Source organism: Podarcis muralis, chromosome 3 (genome assembly GCF_964188315.1).
Source record: "Podarcis muralis chromosome 3, rPodMur119.hap1.1, whole genome shotgun sequence".
NCBI lineage: Eukaryota > Metazoa > Chordata > Lepidosauria > Squamata > Lacertidae > Podarcis > Podarcis muralis.
The window spans coordinates 62,934,441-62,954,922 of NC_135657.1; the positions used below are offsets into that span (position 1 = coordinate 62,934,441).

Below are 20,482 nucleotides of genomic sequence, written 5' to 3' on the forward strand. Positions count from 1 at the left end.
TGAAAGTAAATGCCTATCCAGCTAAATATGTTACATAAATCAAAAAGTTCATATGAGTTACGAAATTTTACAAATCTTGAGACCCAAGGTATATGCAATTTTCTTAAGGGAGCCAACAACATTTATTTATGCCTGCAAACATGTCTTGTGGCTAGATGTGCACTTGCATCATGCTTTAGTTTGCTTAAGTTGCAGGACTCCACAGATGCCAGAGGCACAATTCCATGCATTTGATGTTTGCCTATATATAGTACTAATGTCCTGAGTGTTCTAAAATAAAATAAAAAACCCAGCCTATGCATTATGTATACCACTCAAGGCTTTCTTAAATACTAGCTCCCATGTAATGAAAATTAAGATTCTCAAGTCCTTCACTAAAACTATTAAATAGCTACTATCGAAAATATTGTGTGTGCCTCTCTTATTTTATTGGGTATTTGTTTTATTTAAATGAATATATGAAGATTACAAATTGTATACTTTTAATAGATATTGAAGAAGGGAGTATCCTCTGTTAGACAGAAATCTAGGGGGGGGGGGACTATTGTTTTGCCCTTCATATACCAACTGAAGATGGTATAAGGGGCTCTTATATGGCTGGCACAAATACCCTTTGTGATAGAGGAAGATTTTTATTTCTCCATTCTTAGATACAGACTTCATTTTGATCCTGGTACCTAGATAATAAATAGATACCAGGTGTATATGTTAACAAGGACACACATTTTTAATATGTAACCACAAATTATGAAGTACCACAGTTTCACATTAGTTCACATGATGAAAGTATTAAGGCGCAGCTGAATTGGAAACTGTTTCTCCTGTATATTTCAACACCTGTTCAGTCTCAAGTTAGCGGGTGGGGGGGGGAAGGATGGGTAGAACTAGCCCACCTCCCAATCTGTCATGCTGCTGGTGGGGGAATCCTGGCACCAGCACATGAGCCATGGCAGCAAGAAATGTGCCCTATACACTTTCCCCAATGGCACGTGGATTGGAAGCTACCACTCGTGGTATCCCTGTGGGCAGAAGTCCATGGAAAAAGCCTGAAACAGGGTGTTTTGGGAATTGATTGGCACAGTATGGTTCCAGTGATGGGGCTGTGGATGCAGCTGTAACCTACTGTGTTTCATCAATGCCAGCCACTTCCAGGCAGAGGTTCTGATTGCTCTGTAAGATCACTGTAGTTGGTAATTTAAGTAGATTCCACTTCATCCAAGTCACAAACTTCTCCTGAACCTGGCTAGGTAGAAGGGGTGGGGGAGAGAATTTGAGATGCTGATCAGAAACACAATTCAGTTTTATGGCCAGTAACTACAACCAGCTGTCATGGCTAAAAAAGTTGACCTCCTAAGTTCAAAAAAATTGCACCGGTCTTTCACCAAGTTTACATCATTTACTGTAATTTGTACCCACCTAGTTTTGGCAAGTTTCTTAAATCAACAGATGTCATGAGTGGCCTTTGACTTGTGTGCTTGACCTTTTAACCATCCTAACTGCAACTTCCAGATGAGGGTCTGGACATAGTAGGTGTTCTTCATAATTTCCAAAGGAATCATTTCTTTATTTCAACCTTCCATTTTTCACCCCTTCTAACCCAATTTAACCCCATCAACATTATCCTGCAGCAGGAGGCTATGCATGTAAGGACATAGATGACTATCACAAGCACATGTGATACTATTGGCAACCTATTGGGCCAGTCACTTGGGCTAGTCACTGTCTCTCAGTCCAGTCTGCCCTACAGGACTGCTGTGAGAATAAAATGGGAAGAGGAAAAACCATGTATGCCACCTTGAGCTCCAGGAAGGAAACATGGGGTATAAATGTAATAAATAAATCCCAGATAGGACTGGGGGAAATCCCTGTTTGAAGCTCTGAGAAGCCACATTCATTTCGTACTGAGAAGTGGTCTGACATGGTATATGACAGCTTTGTATGCTGGTAGGCTATCCAACTGTTCAAAGAAGCCGTGTTCGTGAATGTCACCAAATTATTTGGGGGTTTGTGCAAAAAGCTCCAAAAGGAACTCCTTAAACTGGCTGAAAGGCAACAGAATGGCAAAAGAGATTCAGTGTAAATTCTTTTGTTCCGGATTAGCAGTAAAGCACATAAAAACAGTGTGAAAATGAGTAGCATATGTGCGTTTTTATTTGTTTTTGTATTTACTGTTGACCTGTTCTATTGTATTTTTTATCTGTTTTTATGTTTGTTGTAAACTGCTCCCAAAACTTCCTCATTGGGTTGCATATAAATACTTTTAAATAGAGACAGGCAGGCAGGCAGTGCAAAATTCTGTGCCTCTGACAGGGGCCAAGAACAAGTTGCCAAAATATTTTATCTGCCCTGGAACAGGCTAGCAGATGCTACTTAAACATAATTTTTAGATTCATAGTAGAGTCTCATTAAAAAGAGACTCTCAAAAATCTTGTTACCATGGGTAACTAGGCTTTTTGACACAGGAACGTATTAGTAATGCCAAATCCAACAGCGTGCAAAACACAAAGGGGCTCCAGTTTGAGAGCATGATTGATCGGAAGCCAAAGGGGCAGCCACAGCATTTGATACTTAATGGGAGCACTGTTTCTTATCTTGAATGATAGACAGTACCTACTTATTATTCTGTGGCCTGCCCTGCATCTTGCTTGATGCAAATTGCATCACTTTTTTTTTCTTCTGAAAAGGACCCCCCCCAAAAAAAAAAAGTAATGTGAAGTTTTGCATTCTAAGCATTTGCTACCTGTTCAAAGCTCTCACAGCTCCATAAAATCAAGTTGTCTGTAAAATGTTCAGCTGAATATCACAAATCTTTCTTATTTGTTTATGGGTCCTTTGATCTGATGGATTTTCTCTTTGTTGCAAGCTTGGCTATGCCTTTTAAACTTCAAGATTATTTATTTATTTTGACTCACAACCCACTTTATCCTCAAAGGCTCAAAGTAACTAAGAACACTAAAGATGATCAACAGCTGAAGGTTCTAAAACCATTTAAAAAGATTATGCTCAAGATGGATTCTGATTCTTTCACAATAAATTTATAGGGTGATATCTAAGTCAGGCTAGACCCATTGAAATAAATTGATTCCAGTAACTTAAGTCCATTCAGTTGAATAAGCATTGTGACCCTATGGCAGATGTGAGGTGTAGGGGTATGAGAAGTGGCCCAGAACCCAGGCAGCTGATATGATGGCCTCCAGTCCAGGGGCAGGGATGACAATCAATCAATCAATCAATCAATCAATCAATCATTTTATTTGTATGTCACCATTCCAAAGTTAAAACCATGCTCAAGGTGGCTTACAACGTACCTTTAAGATTACTTAACTACAAGCATAGAAAAAGTAGTCATAAACAATCAAGAAAGCATCAAAAAGTGCGCAACCAAATTGAACAATTTCCACATAAATCATAAGATCAAAATAAAGATGCAAAAATAGCATTAACAGCAGTAACAGAACCTCACAACAGCACCTCCCAGACCAGATGGCGTGCAAGGCAGGGAGCAGGTCTTGCTGGTTGCAGAGTGAAGATGGTGTCTGGCCTCTTCAGCAGCCTCAGCAGTCCAGACCCAACATCTCCTAAGATCATTGGCAGTGTGGAGATCTGCTAGAGGGTCCTGCTGCAGGACCCTCTAGAAGACCTCAGGATCTAGTGGGCAAGGCAGAACACTTAGCTTATGACTTAGTTACATTCCTACCTTCAGTTGACCAAATCTTCCAAATCATTTTTGAGACATGAGATTAATGTTGAGTGAGTATCATTTTTTCCCTTGCCCAAATTTTGGATGAATAGTTGTTAAAAGTACATACGCATGCACACAGCTTACAGCTGCAACTTCAAAAGAAGAAAAGCAAACAAAAGGGGGGGGGGAGATGGGAAATTATAATAAGCAAAGTTCCATGTCTTTCTGATGTCACCCTGGAAAAGGGTCTGGCTTCCATGTGTACGTTCAGCCATCTGAAGTTTTCTTTTTTGTTGTTTAATGACAAATTCCTGATTTTCTGTTTGTTTGCATACTGCGCTTGTAATCCTTTCTAAATCTGATACCCATTCCAGCTGACATTTTAAATACTACATTAATTTTTTTTAATCCTATTCAGTATGCCCTATTAGTATTTAGTAACACAGAATATATGGAATGCTGTGACATTCACCCTGTTTCTGCCATTATTTTGTATGCATGCTTCCCAGAAGGTACAACAAAGTACTTCCAAAGCTATTATAAAGCATAGATGGAATGTTTATTTTGCTTAGACAGGAGCAGTTGTTGAATAGCTAGAGGCTTGTCCACACTGCTGCTTTGCCCTGGGAAATCCCAATCTTTGCTGCCGAATCGGAGAAAACATTAATCAGGTTTTCTGCAGATTGACATTTGCTCCAATTCAGCACTAAAGAGCGGGTTTTCTTAGGAAAATCTCTTGTACTCATGCTTTCTAGGCATGAGACAACTGGGACGAGCCCTAGGTGAGTGATGGCAGAAGGAAGCAACCAGGCTTCTTTTTTTTCTAATGTGGTAATCACAAAACAATCTGGAAGTTAAAATCTGCAGTTGATTTAGATTCTTACTACACATACTTAAGTCCAGCACTGATTTATTTATTTATTTTGAAATATATCCTATATATCCTTTGTGCCTGCTCCTTTTCAGCCCTACCTATGTTGGAAGCATGACATGAGTTGGGCCAGGGCCAAGGAGGTTTCCTCAGTGTGGTGGAGGCATCCAATGTCTGATCTCGTTCTCTGGTTAGACCTCTTTCTCCATTCTTGTACAGGGAAATTTCATGCTTCCTGTGAGCCCTGGGAAATCCCACCAAGGACCATTGGATTATAAGGTTAATTAGTTAAAGATAATATGACAATAGGATACCTAGAGAGAGGAAGAGGGAGAGAGAGATTAAACCAGTTTTGGAATCTGTCTAATGCTGAATAACGGTTCAAACCAAATCTCTCCCTAGAAAGCTTGTCATGCAAAACAAATAACTAGACATCTGGCTGTTTTCTTGTTTCTCATTTTGCAGTTATGTAAAGGACTGTAATTTTGATGAACTGGCCAGCCACAAAGAACATTGTTTCTCTTTACTGCCAGTAAGCAGTGTTTATTTCAACCCAAAAGGAACAATTTCTGGTAAAATGTTGCATAAATGTGCCTTTGGGAAAGTCTCTGACATGTTATTTCACAATCTCTTTGAAGATGGAAAGACAAAATAGTTGTGGCACATACATTATTTTGTTCTGAGAATTGTATTGATTTATAACAGTGTGTGACATAGAGCCCTACTAATACTTATGCTTTATATTGGTTTTAAATGTGGGGGGGAGGGGCATCAAAAGACAAATTTTACCAATGGGGAGCACATAAACATCATGATGAAAATGTGCACCTGAAGCCCCACTGGCTACACCCACCTACCCACCCACACGGGTATCTTAAAAAATGGCCCCTGGTCCCCAAATAAATATATTTTGCTCTTTTCATATGGATGCTCCTATAAATTTTTTTGGGGGGGGGCCATGCCTTAAGCATCCACCCTGATGCTTTCTCATTGATACAGATATGATTTCATCTTGTGTGGCTGCAGTATGCATAAAAGAACCTAATCAGAACTAGTATCACACATAATTTTGAGATGTCTTATAGGGAGGAATATTTTTAAAAATGTGTTTTTCATTCTTTGAATCCTTTAAATTCATATTAATTGCATTTTGATAGTAACTGTTTGAGGGTCTCAGCATCAAGCCTCTTGCATCAGGGAATGTCAGGCAGACAAACAACATTGCCTGTGATCAGAGTTATAAGTGACATTACAGTATTTCTTGCCAACTTGTTCATGGAACTTGAACTTGACAGCTGCTTTTTTATCTTGCAATTTTAGCAACATATAGAATGCAAAAAGTATTTTGGGGAAAGCAAGAAAGTAAGTGTAATCTTGCAGGTAATTGCAGAGGAAAAAATATTCATTCTAAATACAAACACAAATATTTCATGATATATAAAAACAGTCAACACATAGGAAACACTGCAACTTAGAACTACTGTATATTTACTCTCAAAAGGGGCACATCCCTCTGCAGCTGACTATATTGCTTAGCCATTTAGTTTACCGCCCTAGATTGATATTGTGAATTATAAAAGTATGCTAATTAATTGATTACCAAATCCTTATTATTTTGCTTAGTCCACAAAACTTGTGAAATATAATTAACAATAAAACTAACTACATATCCATGATGTCAATATTCCTTCCCAATCTTAAAACAGCATACAGTACATTAAGCTTGCAAATTACACGGGGGTTAGGTTCCAGGGATTGCCAAAATCTCATATAGTCAAAAACCATTGGATTCAGTTGCATTTCCCCCAGAAGCCACCTTCTTTGCAGCCCTTTAAAAAAATAAAAAAATAAAATTGCCACATGCATACAGCTGAATGTGGCCAAGTTAAATGTGTGTAAGTTGTGAGCTTACTGTACTGTATAATTATTGGAACAGAACTGTTAGGAATGGTTTTGTAAATAGAAGAACAAACTAGGAAGTTTCATCACAATTTATTCTCCTTGAAATCCTAGATTAGTTTTCGTCATGTGTTTTGTCAATTATGGAGAACCTAAGGAGTCTGTCTGTCTTACTTTCCTTCCAACTTAAAAGACATTTTCTTGTAGTTTGCAGTTGTTATAATTTGTTACCGTTATTACCAAAGCCACTTCATATACCAGGCTGTCTGGAAATCTAGTACTCACAGTGGAGTACTAGATTTATAAAAGCTTCTAAACCTCTTCCTTTTTCCAGTTATTGATTTTCTTGTCAACTCGTCTACACCACATATACTAAGGTACTGTAAGTACAAGGAATTTAGGTGGTTTCTCCCAGAAAAAACAAGTTAATACACCCAATGTCTTAACTACTTCTGGTTAAAATGAAAACATGCTTATTAAGAAGGCAAACATACACTCCAAAGCATTTCAGAGAGTACAGAATCCTAGCATTACTCCAGCTCTTACAGATGTCAGCAGCAAGGTGTATAATATTAGACCAGCTTGTTTAAGGTTAAGATAAAATGCAAGAGAATCTTTTTATACTAGGCACTAGTAAGTAAAATGCACATGCCCCTGGCTGTGCACTCATAATATAAATAACCCAAGATGTGCCTAGGAAGATGAAGAGACAGAAAGGAGCTGACTCCTCTGTTCTCAGTGATAGGGGTCACGATGTTAGGGCAACTTTTGATTTCAAATATTCCTCTGGCTGGGGGGACCTTGGGGTGTGTAGAGGGAAAAGCCCAGCGGACTCTGCAAAGGCAAAGAATAGAGCTAATAGCAAAAGAGATTTGTTCCTGAGGCTCTGTGGGTAGAATTGTGGACTAAGCCTGTATCTGAGTTTTAGTATGGCATATAAGAGTCGTGGAAGGAAGTAGTTTTGTAAGCCATCTCCACAGTTGCCCCTGTACCATCTCTTACTTTTACTTTGGTAGCTAAGGAAAGTATGGCATTGCACCCGAGGACACTGGGGTGGAAAGGGAAGAATTTGTTTGGCTGCTGTGAGAACAGGATGCTGGACTAGATAGGCCACTGGCCTGATCCAGCAAGCTCTTATTATGTTCTTACCCAGTGCCGGATTTCCATATAAGCTAAACAAGCTACAGCTTTGGGCCCCACTCTCTTGGGGGCCCCAAAAATTTAAAGGGGAAAAAAACCCCTGGATGTACATTTCCAAAATATAAGATAAAAAACAAATAAAATGAAACCTACATGCAGCAACAGTGGCAAATGGCTTTAGATACCTATTAGGTCCAGAAATTACCATATAGCATATGCTCAACACAAAAAAACAGTTACAATTTGTTGTTGACAAAGGACAGCTGGACATATAAAGGGCCCCATTACCTCCAGTAGCTTAGGGCCTCATCAAACCTAAATCCGACCCTGTTCTTCCCTATCTGCGGGACCTGACATCTTTCCGCAGGGCCTGCAAGACAGAGTTGTTCCACCAGGCCTTTGGTCAGGGCGCAGCCTGACTCCCTCCTCTGACAACCTGCACAGAATTTTGCTTAACGGTTGCCATCAATTTGATTTTAATTAATTTTTATAATGAAATGTTTTTAGAATGTTGGATTATTTGATTGTTTGATTATTTGATTGTTGTTAGCCGCCCTGAGCCCGGCTTCGGCTGGGGAGGGCGGGATATAAATAAAATTTATTATTATTATTATTATTATTATTATTATTATTATTATTATTATCTTTAGCTCTGTCTAGCTCTTTCACTCCTCAGTACAGACTGAGTTGGCCTGTCCTTGGAAAAGGTACAAATGCCTCTCTTGTTATATTCAAGCCTTCTCTATAGACACATCCACAAGTGTGAACCCTCAAACCACTTGTCTTTGCCACATTTTATTGATGCTGATATTTTTCTGGCCCAGGGCTCATTATGCCTTTCTTTCCATGGGAGAAGTGCAGTAACAGCGACTGGTCTTTGACACATTCATATTCTGCAGCAGGTGTTGACATGTACTGGAAGTGCTCAAGTGCTCAACATGGCAATAGGTCTGTGTGCAAAGAGCATCAGTGAGATACTCTTGATACCACACCTGTGGAGTAAGCATTGGGAGGAAGCTGTTCCCCAACATACTAGCTCTGTGATAGATAACAGAATAACAGAATAACACAGATAACAGAATAACAGAATAACACAGATAACAGAAATGTAGAAGGGCTGCTTGCATTCTGTCTCCTCACTCACTTCAGTGCTGCTCTTGAGTGTACTTTGAATATATAAAGACAAAAGTACTGTATTAGTCAGAATTGGATACTTCTCATGGATGATAGCCCTGTAAAGTTCTTACAGTACATTTTATAAAACACAACATATAACCATCAGATATTTGAAAGGTTTTGTAGAAGAAAATGTATGCATGTCTCTGTACCCTAAAATAAAAGTCTCATTTTATTATGTCCTGAAATTCTCACCTTTGTCATCTTAAGCTTGAAAGGATTTTTTTTTTATTTTATTTTTTGGTAACTGCCATATCTTTTAATGGGTAATGAAAAATATATTTACAATATATATTTGCATGCAGTTTTACACAAGTCAGATAATTAAGGTGTTATTTCCAGCCTCTTGTCCAGCTGTAAAGACAGTGATTTGTCACCTTATATAATTATTATCAAATTAATGTGCTGATGCTTCTCATGAATGTTTCTCTCTCTCTCTCTCTCTCTCTCTCTCTCTCTCTCTGTGTGTGTGTGTGTGTGTGTGTGTGAGAGAGAGAGAGAGAGAGAGAGAGAGAGAGAGAGAGAGAGAGAGAGAGAGAGAAACTACAAAGCCTCCTGCAAAATGTCTGGCAAAGGCAGAAGGGCGTTATACATAAACTGTTTACCTTTTGGAAGATTCTCTTTTTCAATAGAAAGGGAACTGAACAAAAGAATACTTGTTTGAATTGATGTTTAGGAAACTGACAGTGAAAGGATTGCCAACTTTGGTGATGACCCATTGCTTTGAAGGAGAGGTTGTTGTTGTTGCTGCTTTAAGTTCTGAGTAGAAGAACAGCAGGTGTCGGTGTCCTTTAGAGGCAGGTGGGTGCATCACACGTTTGGGCAAGTACTCCGTTATTTCAAGCAGAGATCAATAGAACACCCTCCTAGCCTTTTTGCTGGTTCCCGTCTTATTTTATTTGTATCAAAAGTGGGTGGATTTTGTCATCATTGTTTCACTGTAGCATTCAGTTTAAAAAACTGTCGTTGGTTTTAGGGCAATGTGACTGCGGCTTTCATTTATGCTTCTACTCTTCCCTTTTCTGATAGCTCAGAAACTAGTTATAGTGTGAGCACCTGTCCTTTTTACATGGGGGCATGTAAGATGGTGGAAACTACATCAATCTGAGACACAACCCTGCATCTTTACTGTACTTACTTTGAAATGATCAGTGTGTGAAAACTGGTTGTAGTTTTATTTCGCTTCTGCGGTACCATGATACAGGGCAGAATAAAGCAGCGAGGAGGCCTTACTCAAAGTCCTCCCCAGTTTAACTATGAATCAAGGTCCTGCTCTTGTTCACCATACCCATATAAGTCTATGTTGTTGCTGTTATGTCGTATTATAACATAATTATATTATTGAGAAGTATATGCTTTGCTGTGCCATATCACACTCCCCAGCCATCCATTTTACATGTATCCACAGACTCTCTTCATTTTTTGCAGGGGGTTGGACTAGATGATCCTCAGGGTCCCTTCCAACTCTACAATTCTATGATTCTATTATTCTTTTCCCATGCTTGCAGAATGGAAGCATGCATATCTAGGATGTCTTCAGGATGGGAGAAGAGAACATTCTGGTTAGATGGGTTGGCCTTAGCTAACAAACAGGGATGGAACCTGTAAAATAATTCATGCAAACTGTGTAATCTACCATTGAGTTATAATTATTAATTATAATTATATAATTATATATTGAGTTATAATCCTCCCCAGTGTGTAAGGCACATTAATAATCTGCAAACCAAACACCAAGTCAGGGCACAAAACCCCCCATGTGTTTTCCAGGGACATTTACATGTCTGCCATAAGCCTCCCAGCTATAATCTGTACCATAGTATCTCATAGTAGTTCCACCAACATAAGTTCAGTGCATCCTTTTAATGAATAATACCATTAAAAGATGTGTAATTTTTCAAAAAATGATTTAAACGTTTTCATTATATCACTAATATATAATTGTAATTGTAGCTATTTTGACTGGGGCCTGCTTCTTCAAATGCTGTTAACATTTGCTAAGATAAAACAGTATTAAATTCATTGACTTTTATTACATTAACAGGTTGAACCATTGATACAGAAAGGCCATGAAAATTTGGTTCATCACATTCTACTCTATCAATGTAGCAGCAGTCTGAATGATAGTGTATTGGACTATGGTCATGAGTGCTATCACCCAAACATGCCGGATTCATTCCTCACCTGTGAAACAGTCATTTTTGCCTGGGCCATTGGAGGAGAGGTAAGATATATGGTTTTTGTAACTTATTTTGCTAATAGACACTATGGGCAGGATTCACCTAATGAGCTCTGGCAGCAGAAGTCCATTGAAATCAGTAGGACTTAAATTAGTCATGATTGATATACATTCTCTAAGTTGTTGCCTGTATTGAACATGATGAAATCTAAAGCCTAGCTGCTGGAGTCTTGTTGAGCCAAAAATTGTTACATGGAACAAATTGAACTTGGTCTTAAGATGGTTAAATACCATCAACATTAAATCTAGCTGTTGAGCACATTTATGTATTCTGAGAATTTTTCCAAGGTAAACAAGAGACAACAATGAATAATTTTAAAATGATATGTCATTACTCAGAATAATATGATTCCTATGGTATAAACCTGTATAAACTCAGCCTAGATTAAGAAAAAAATGATCCAATATTGGGAAATTCCAGTTGGGAAATCTGAGGGTATAGGGCAGTATGCAAATTTTACTACTACTACTACTAATAATAACAACAGTTTGGGATGGGATGAGGTCAAGCAATTTAATGCAGATGAGGGAAGAACTATGGACTGAGAAATCTGCTGATTTGGATGGAGAATTGCATCTGGGTGTAGATGGGGTTGTGCTTCCACAGAAGGGCAAGGTATGCAGTTTGTGGAGGCACAGGGAACATCTGTGTGGGCAGAGGGGCATTTTGCCATCATACGCTGGTTCAGCAGCTGCACCCCTATCTAGAGAAAGCTCACTTATTCTCAACAACAAATACTTTGGTTATGCTCAGGATAGATTACTATATTATGCTGTACATGAGCTGTCCTTGAAGATAGTTCAGAAACTGCATATGGTGCAGAAGCTTATAGGCTTGGGGCAGCTAGCTGTTCAGATCATATCCAACTTACTATGTTTTGGTTACATTGGCTGCCTAGTCTTTTCTAGGCAGCTCAATTCAAGGTGCCTGAACAATTGGATCAGGCTCCGAGGTCCTCCTTTCTAGTCTACCAGTAAGTAGTTAGATTAGCAGAGAGCAAGGGCAGGACCTACTCAATTGGAGCTCTCTCCTTAGTGGAATATATGTGACTTGATCATTGCTGGTGTTTTTAGGAAAACTGACAAGTGTTTTTACTGTAGACTGCATTTTTTAATTGATTAATGTGATGTGCTTGAAGAATTTTAGCTGTTCTTTAAAATGCATTGAAATCGTTGTATGCATTGAAAGGCAGGCTATAAATCTATGAATTTGGAATACAGTACACTGATCCTAGGCTTGTTCTTATAATGTCTGATAGTGATATACCTTCATTACACTTTGGCCAACAAAAGATAAGGAAAGGAGATAAACAAGGTCCAAGTACCAGTACCAGTTTTCCCCTTTGGTAGAATGATGGGAGCAAATGTATGTATAGTAAAGAAATACAAAATATACACTAAATGTACACAAAACCCCCAAATTGCTGCATGTTTACATGCAGACATAGATATATTTAGTAACAGCAATTTCTGGTAAGTGTCAGTCCTAAGGGATCTGCCATTTTCTCTAGTTGACATATGAGGTTGAAATACATTCCAAACTAAATTATTAGAACTTTTGGTAGAACCTGGTTAATTGCGTTTGCATGTTTCAAATTCTAGGGCTTTACATATCCTCCTCATGTTGGCTTATCTATCGGGACAGCATCAGATCCTCAGTATGTGCTTATGGAAGTCCATTACGACAACCCATCATATATGGAGGGTATGTTTCTTAACTACTTTTTAACTTTCTAAATTAGTAAAATATGCCAAATGTATATGCTTCCTAGCCTGCTCATCCCAGTAAATGAAACAGCCATCAGGGAATGAAATCCCACTTTTTCTTAAAGTGTCAGTGCTGATGATAATCTTCTTTGTGAAGATCCTAGGCTTGTCCTAGCTCTTGCCCATATTCACTTGGAGAACACAATGTTTGAAATACTGTACATGGAAGCACAGGTTGACATATGCTTCAGTACAAAGTATATGCTGTACTTCCAGGTACAGTATTTATGTGAAATTGCAGCTCTTCTTTTTGGAGCTATTATGTATGGTCAATAGAGCTATTGTGGTCAATTCTGCAATACAGCGTAGTCAGGTATACATATATATCTGATTCACATGCTTCTTCATCTGTGCACAGATGTTGATAAATTCAAGCCTGAAGGTATCTACACATAGGACAGTTGACGGTATTTAAACTAGCTAGTGTAACAATTTTTGCACTAGTAGCACCTTAAAGACCAACTAAGTTAGTTCTTGGTATGAGCTTTCGTGTGCATGCACACTTCTTCAGATACACACATCTGTGTATCTGAAGAAGTGTGCATGCACACGAAAGCTCATACCAAGAACTAACTTAGTTGGTCTTTAAGGTGCTACTGGAAGGAATTTTTTTTGTTTTGACTATGGCAGACCAACACGGCTACCTATCTGTATCTGGAATTTTTGCACTGCACAACTTAATCTGAATTTCAAAAGGATAAACCTTTTCACACAAAAATTGGGGAAACATGCACATCTTTTAGTTCTGAATCTCTTAAAGATGTGATGGGTGGTAATATTTCTGCATGGCATTAAAGTCGTTTTGACTTTTTACAGATCAACATTTGAATGAAATTTTGAAGCTGTACTGTTTTAGTTATCAACATATTGTGTGGGGAAAATAATACAATTGTTTATTTATTTCATCAGTCACCCAAACAAGGCAGCCTCTAGGTGACTTATAGCCAAGTTTGGAAGCTTTTCAAGTTCCATCAGTTTTTGTAAATGTTGATTTACAGAAATTCTGGGACATAGGCTGACTGCTTCTGAGCATGTGCTGAGTAGTTTTCCTTTCCAAAACAAATGCTTCCTCACCTGTCTGGGTGTGTTGTGCAACTGGGTTTTCCACACTTCCAACTTGACCCACCTGTCTAGGGAAACAAGGACCTTGCAGATACTATCTTGATACTACGAGGAGCTACTTGACTGAGGAGGGAGGGACTTGGGATTTACTCCGAGACTGGCTGTCTGGCTGACTCTCATGCACAGTGGCTGTGAGAGATTAGCTCCACTCAAAACAGCTCCTAGCATGTGAAAAGACAAGAAAAATCCAAACAACAATTAGCTACTTAAAAACTTTAAAGTCTTAGATTTTAAAAGATTCATATTAATGAGAAAGGGCTGTCTGGACCAGTAACGATAAGATATTTCATAAGACAAACTGTGATAAGACATGCAGTGATGCTGATAGCCAGCTACACTTTACTGTCTGTCCTGTCATATTACGAAAGTGGAAAAACACTGCAGAGATTTGTTGAAATCAGCTCACCATAGACAAAATGATTGCTTCTGTCTCCTAGCGTTGCTGATTTGTTAATTTTGTTATTCCTTTAAAATCACAATTGTATTGGACAGTCCCCCCCTTTTTTTATAGATATGGTTCATCAAAGGCTGTTAATATTGAAAGAAGTGGGACCTGGGTTCCAGTCCTAACTTTTACTGAGTATAGCAAATTAAACAATAGCTTAACAGAAAACAAAAGCCCTCACTTACGGTCCTATGTATCAGGGAAAAGGTAAACTTCACTCATGATGGATCTACGTTTATTTAAGCATAATTTTAAGATTCCCAAACTAGACTCAGATCAAAATGATGGCACAGGCAAACTTCTGTACACTTAGAATTTAGGACCAGGATGCCTTAATTAGCACATTATTATCATTAAATTAAACATGTTCAGCCAAATAATTTCTTTTTAGGACCAGAACTTTTCTTACAATCCTTTTACATACCAATCAAGTCCTGATTTCTCCACTCAGGGAAGGAAATATTTGTTTTGGCAAGCTATCTTTTTTCTTTTTTTTAAGTATGTTAGTGTTGCTATTGTTAAACAATTGGGATTCAAAAAGTTTTGCTGATCTGCCAGAAATCACCCCAAGATCCTGACTTACCTTTGTCCACCACTTTTATATGTGCTGTTATATATTTTATATATATATATATATATATGTTGGATATAAGAAGGAATAAATAAAATTTTAAAAACATCAAAAAATGGAGAAAACACGGGACAGAAAAGAGTTGCTCATGATCAGTCTTACCAAATACTATCAAATAAATACCCCTGACAGCACTCCAGATCATTACGGAAGGATCCATTCCTCCACCCCCTTGATGAATACTGGATTACTGGATCTTAAGTGCTTGTCAGTTCAGATGTGCTTCCTTGGTGCAGGTGGTGTAGAGAGACACTTAGATAATACCCCACAACAACGGAGTGATAACTATGTGTTTATTGTGCTAGAGTGGTTATTTGGAAAGCCTTACAAGGAACATAGATGCGTACATTTTTTTTTTGTACAGGTCAGAAAAGTACAGAAGTCAGCTTGCTCTAATTAACCACTTTCTTGTGACAATACCTTATTTACAGCTTTCCCAGTTTTTGTGACCCCCTTTGACCGGTCTTAAGCACAACTTCTCCCTTGTGTCACTTTCTGGCATAAACTTGACAAGTGGGTCCCAAAGCGACTTAAAAAAACCCGATAGGATACTTTACGTTGATTTATGGCTGCTTCTGACAATTGCTCTTTTGTTCTCAGGAATGATAGATAACTCTGGGCTGAGGCTATTTTACACCCGAGATTTAAGGAGCTACGATGCTGGAGTTATTGAAGCAGGTCTCTGGGTCAGCCTCTTCCACAACATCCCACCGGGCATGCCAGAATTCACATCAGAGGGTCACTGCACTTTGGAATGCCTAGAGGAAGTATGTCTCCTGCCTTGCTCAATTCATTGTCATTCTTTGCATTATCTGAAAATAGCACATTTGAATTGCTTTCTTCTGAAGGAACTAGTGGGTACTGAAAACAAAAAAAATTCCTTCCAGTAGCACCTTAAAAACCAACTAAGTTAGTTCTTGGTATGAGCTTTCATGTGCATGCACACTTCTTCAGATACACTGAAACAGAAGTTGCCAGATCCTTCTATATAGTGAGACGGTGGGGAGGGGTATTACTCAGAAGGGTGGTGGGAATGGGTGATTGGCAGATAGCTGTGATGAGCCTGTTGACTCAGTAGTGGGTACTGATACAGTCATGACTATACAGACATTTGCAGTACAGTAGGTCCTGGATCAAAAGATGGTTTGTGTGCACATGAGACAGAACTGCACGTGTAGCTCAGCCTTTTAACTTCATTTTTCTCTGCTGAAAAACCCTTTGCACTGTAATTAAAATTGACCTGTCTCTTCAGCAGTTGTAATGAGGAAGCAAAAAGTCAAACTCCTGAATCCAAGTTAACTCTCGGGCACATATACAATTCCTTTGGATCCCTGACAGCAGCATGCAAGTTGTTAAATGAAATCAAATGAAAACAGAACAGGAAATACTGAAAGAAATACTTGATCTTTTTTTTCCTTTACCTGCTGATCTTCACAGAATGTGCTTTAAAACTGACCTACAGTTAATAACTCTGACTTTCATCCTGTAGTGCTTTGTTACCAGTTTTCTGGCAGCTGGGCAAATATATTCTGTTCAAAATATTGACAGTGCTTTGCTGTTTTCTTGGGGAAGAGAGTTCCACTTTGAATAAATGGCACGTATGCAAAACAATGAATGAACAATGCTATTTAAAATACTGAATAATATTGTGTTTGGAAACTCATGGAGGGAGGGAATAGACTGGTCTGGAAGGGCTGTTAAGGAGATGGGATGTGAGAACTTAAAAAGCAGGAATAGTTGAGGTGATTAAAGACTGAGTTTGCTTCATTTTCTAGCTCCCAAAACACTCCCTCCCCACCTTGCAAACATCAGAGTGTTTTAAGGAAAGCAAAAGCAGCTCAAAAGTCTGTTCTGCTGGTCAGCCATCATAGGACAGTGACTAAGTTGACAACTTGAATTACTGCTCTATAAATCTACACATGCTTCCATGGTTTCTGCTGTGAGGTTTTTTAAAGGATTCTTTCTTTTTCCCTTTTGTAGGACTGTCTCTGCCTTAAAACTATTATTTTGAAAAGGAATAAATTTTTATGTGTGCAGGAATTATTTTAACATTCTGTTTGTGTGTGTGTGTGTGTGTGTGTGTGTGTGTGTGTGTGTTTTGAGGGGATAATGGCTTTTGTAAGCATATTACAATGCAGTCTATATGCTCTTCTAATACTGAATGTCCTCTCACCCTCTGTGGTGATCTGATAAGTTTCACTGGTCCTTTTCAGGCCCTGGATGCTGAGAGGCCAAGTGGAATTCATGTGTTTGCAGTGCTCCTCCATGCACACCTTGCTGGCAGAGGTATAAGGATGCGTCATTTCCGCAAGGGTGACGAGCAGGAACTTCTGGCCTATGATGATGAGTTTGACTTCAACTTCCAGGAGTTTCAGTATCTGAAAGAAGAAAGGACCATCTTGCCAGTAGGAATCAGTGCTTCTTTCATTTAATAATACTTTTGCCATTTCTCCAAGCTGAGCTGTCCCCCATTTCCCCCCCTCAACAGCATGGACCAAAAGTTCATGTTTGCCATTGCAAAACACACATTTTGTTCCATGCAGGGATGGGGGAAGGGAAAGAGAAGCTTCCATTTGGAGTAGAGAAATGACAGGTTAAGCGCCCCTCCTCCTCACTTCTCTCCCCAGTCATGGCCCCACCCGAAATCAGCATGTCTTGTTAAAGAAGGATAATTAGGCTACAATTACATACATTTGCACGTCTTGTGCTGTGGCTTATCAGTAAAAGTTATTACTTAATATTCCAATGAACCTAATGTTTACTTGCATGAATCATTTTCGAGCTCTTCCCCCCCCCCCCCAATTCCTAATTCTCTGTTCATAGCCTTTCATTCTAAACTGATGTTCTGTTTAAGATAAGCTTTTCCTTTGGGCTGTTGCTGTTTTTGTTACTGATAAGAACTTGGGGTTGCCATAAGAGTTAAATATTAGTTGCAGAAACTTGAGACTGAAAGGCTCCTCACCATATAAATCTGTCAGCATTTGTCAGTTGCAGCCTGTCTGATAGACCTCAGGGCTCGGAGGATGGCTAGTCATGACAAATACTGTTATGCATTTGCAAACATGGAAAATTTGCTGCCTGTAGCAACTTTATTATTGTGGGGAGATCAAATATTACTTCAAATAGTCAACTTGTTTCTAAGCTCCCAAATAGACTACTAAATAACAAAAGAGATATCAAAAGAGAGAGAAAGAGAGATGCATGCAGTGGCATATAGATGACCCTAGTGTCATTGATTGAGAAGTGTTGTCATTATTGTCCCCAATAATAACAGTATTAAGATTCATAAACATGACCACTGGGCATGTGCTGGCCACTTTAAAATCCTCCAAAAGTTATCTGCCTGCTTGGGGCAGCTGTTTTGTTCTGCTATTACCACTCCTCGCAGTATTAAGCTTCCCCCACACTATTGCAAATGAATATTTAGAAGTATCTGCAGTGACCTACAAAATGTTTAATCCTTTGTGTGGTGGTGACTGGACTGGCTGTACGCAAGTATGTACATTCGAATGAGCTCTCAGCCACATATGCCTCACAGGCCCACTTAACATATGCATTTGATGTCCCAGTTTCTATCTTTCTCAGGCCATGGTGTGCTTCCACAGTAATGTATAAGAGGGGCCTATCATTCATTGGATGCCACTGAGAACAGTATCCATCCATATGAGAGGCGCAACTAATCCCTATCCCTAACCCAGTTGTGCCTCTTTTGCCCCCAGTCAGATTGCAGGAACGTAGCAGACTTACTGGTTCTAAGGCGCAGCCTGCTGTGTTACCAACACAATCCCTTTCATGTATATTTAGATATAACTTCCATTGAGGTTTACAATGGAAAATGTACAGCTGAGCAGGCCAATCCTTTCCATGTTTACACAGAAGTAAGTTGTGTTGGGTTCCATGGGACCAATACCCAAAGAAGTATACCTGAAGCTCACTGACTGACACTGGGTCAGTCACTATCTCTCAGGATTATTGTGAAGACCTTGGTGTGGGTGTGCAGGGAAGAGTTGAACTTGGCTGTTCAGGAACGCTTTTCCAAAGATGCCACTTTGCTACATTGCTTGCAAGCAAGGTGCATGCAGCAACTTGCCCTTGATCAGAGAAAAAATATTTTATTCTTACCTATGAATGTCCTTTCTGAGAACAGTATCACAGGTCTTGCTTTTCTGGCAGACTAAAGTGGCCCTGAACAATTAAATTTAGCAGGAGAGAGTATTTTGCCTTTTCTTTCTTCATTAGGGGCAACTACTTTCTAGAGTTTTACATGAACCTGCTGGTGAAGTTACAAACTAAAAGCGTTGCTACCTCCTGGCTTAAATAATCCATTTCTGCCCATGATCCAGTGAGAGAGATTTGCCACTCCACTCTGCTTCTCATTGGCTGGGATGGCTCTATGGGTCTACTATCTTCCTAGCCAAATCCCAAATATTCATAGCAACAAAACCTTTCTTTCTATGGTCTTTGCTGCTTCTGTTTTGGTACTGAAGAAAAGAAACTATGCTGTGAGAGAGAATGCTGTAATTCAGCAGTGAAATGCATTTGCTGCTATTTGACCACAAATCCAGAAAAAGGTGTGATTTTTGTGATTGTGTTACTTGTAGATTTTGGTTCTAAGAAACAGTGAAAACTGGAATCTGTGTTACAATGTATTTTGCAGTTCCTTTTAACAAATTAATTATTACATACACTTTTACTGATAAATATATATACCACATAGCACAAAGTAAAATTTCAGCCTACCCTCTACATTTTCAAAAAACAAAATATTCAAACTCAAATTCTCAAAACTGTTAAGATATTTTAAAACAGTCACAAAAAATGTCTTAAACATTATCATTTGTAACAGTGTTTGCCTTAAATGTTGTGTTTCAGGGAGATAACCTGGTCACCGAATGTCATTACAGTACCCTAAATCGATCACATATGACTTGGGTAAGAAACTTTATGACATGGCAGAATGAAAATGTCTTCAGATAAAAATGTTGCAGGAAATGTTGTTTTGAGGCATTTAGGTACTCTTGGCAGATAGCTGCAAGGCTGCTAGAGCTTTGCTGTAGGTGATCTATTAAACTTATAAAGCAGATTTACTTCTGATGCCAGAGAAATTGCATCTGGCCCTCTTTGCTGCCTATAATTTTAGTGTACCATAATAGACCCAATCTAATATTCAAGAACGATGCTTTATATATTACAATGACCTCATTGCCATTAGTGATTCTTTACATAATTGGGACATAAGACTCACCTGTGTGGGTCATTTGTATGGCAGTTACACAGCAAATAAGATATTAACCTCCCTTTAGCATACTTTTTGGTTAGCTTGTATGTACCATATTAAGGCTCTGTTATTTACTTGTGGGTTTGGGGCCACAAAATCCAACTTTTACTTTGAGGGTACAGAGAACAAGGTTATTTGGGCAGTGCGCTTTGCCACATGCCCTGTGTCCTATATCCTTAACTGCTACTCCTTTTTCTTGCCATCATTTTAATGTTTTATGTACGTAGTGGCA

At 38.8% G+C, this 20,482-nt stretch overlaps 1 protein-coding gene across 1 annotated transcript in view; it reads left to right on the forward strand.

Moving 5' to 3' along the window:
* Positions 1-20,482, forward strand: part of MOXD1 (monooxygenase DBH like 1) — a 34,698-nt gene that overhangs the window by 9,684 nt on the left and 4,532 nt on the right. Inside the window, exons 5-9 of the mRNA XM_028723441.2 lie at positions 10,813-10,992; positions 12,610-12,712; positions 15,573-15,739; positions 17,186-17,377; positions 19,845-19,904. Of these exons, the coding sequence (XP_028579274.2) occupies positions 10,813-10,992; positions 12,610-12,712; positions 15,573-15,739; positions 17,186-17,377; positions 19,845-19,904 (702 nt within the window). The remainder of the gene's footprint in view (positions 1-10,812; positions 10,993-12,609; positions 12,713-15,572; positions 15,740-17,185; positions 17,378-19,844; positions 19,905-20,482) is intronic.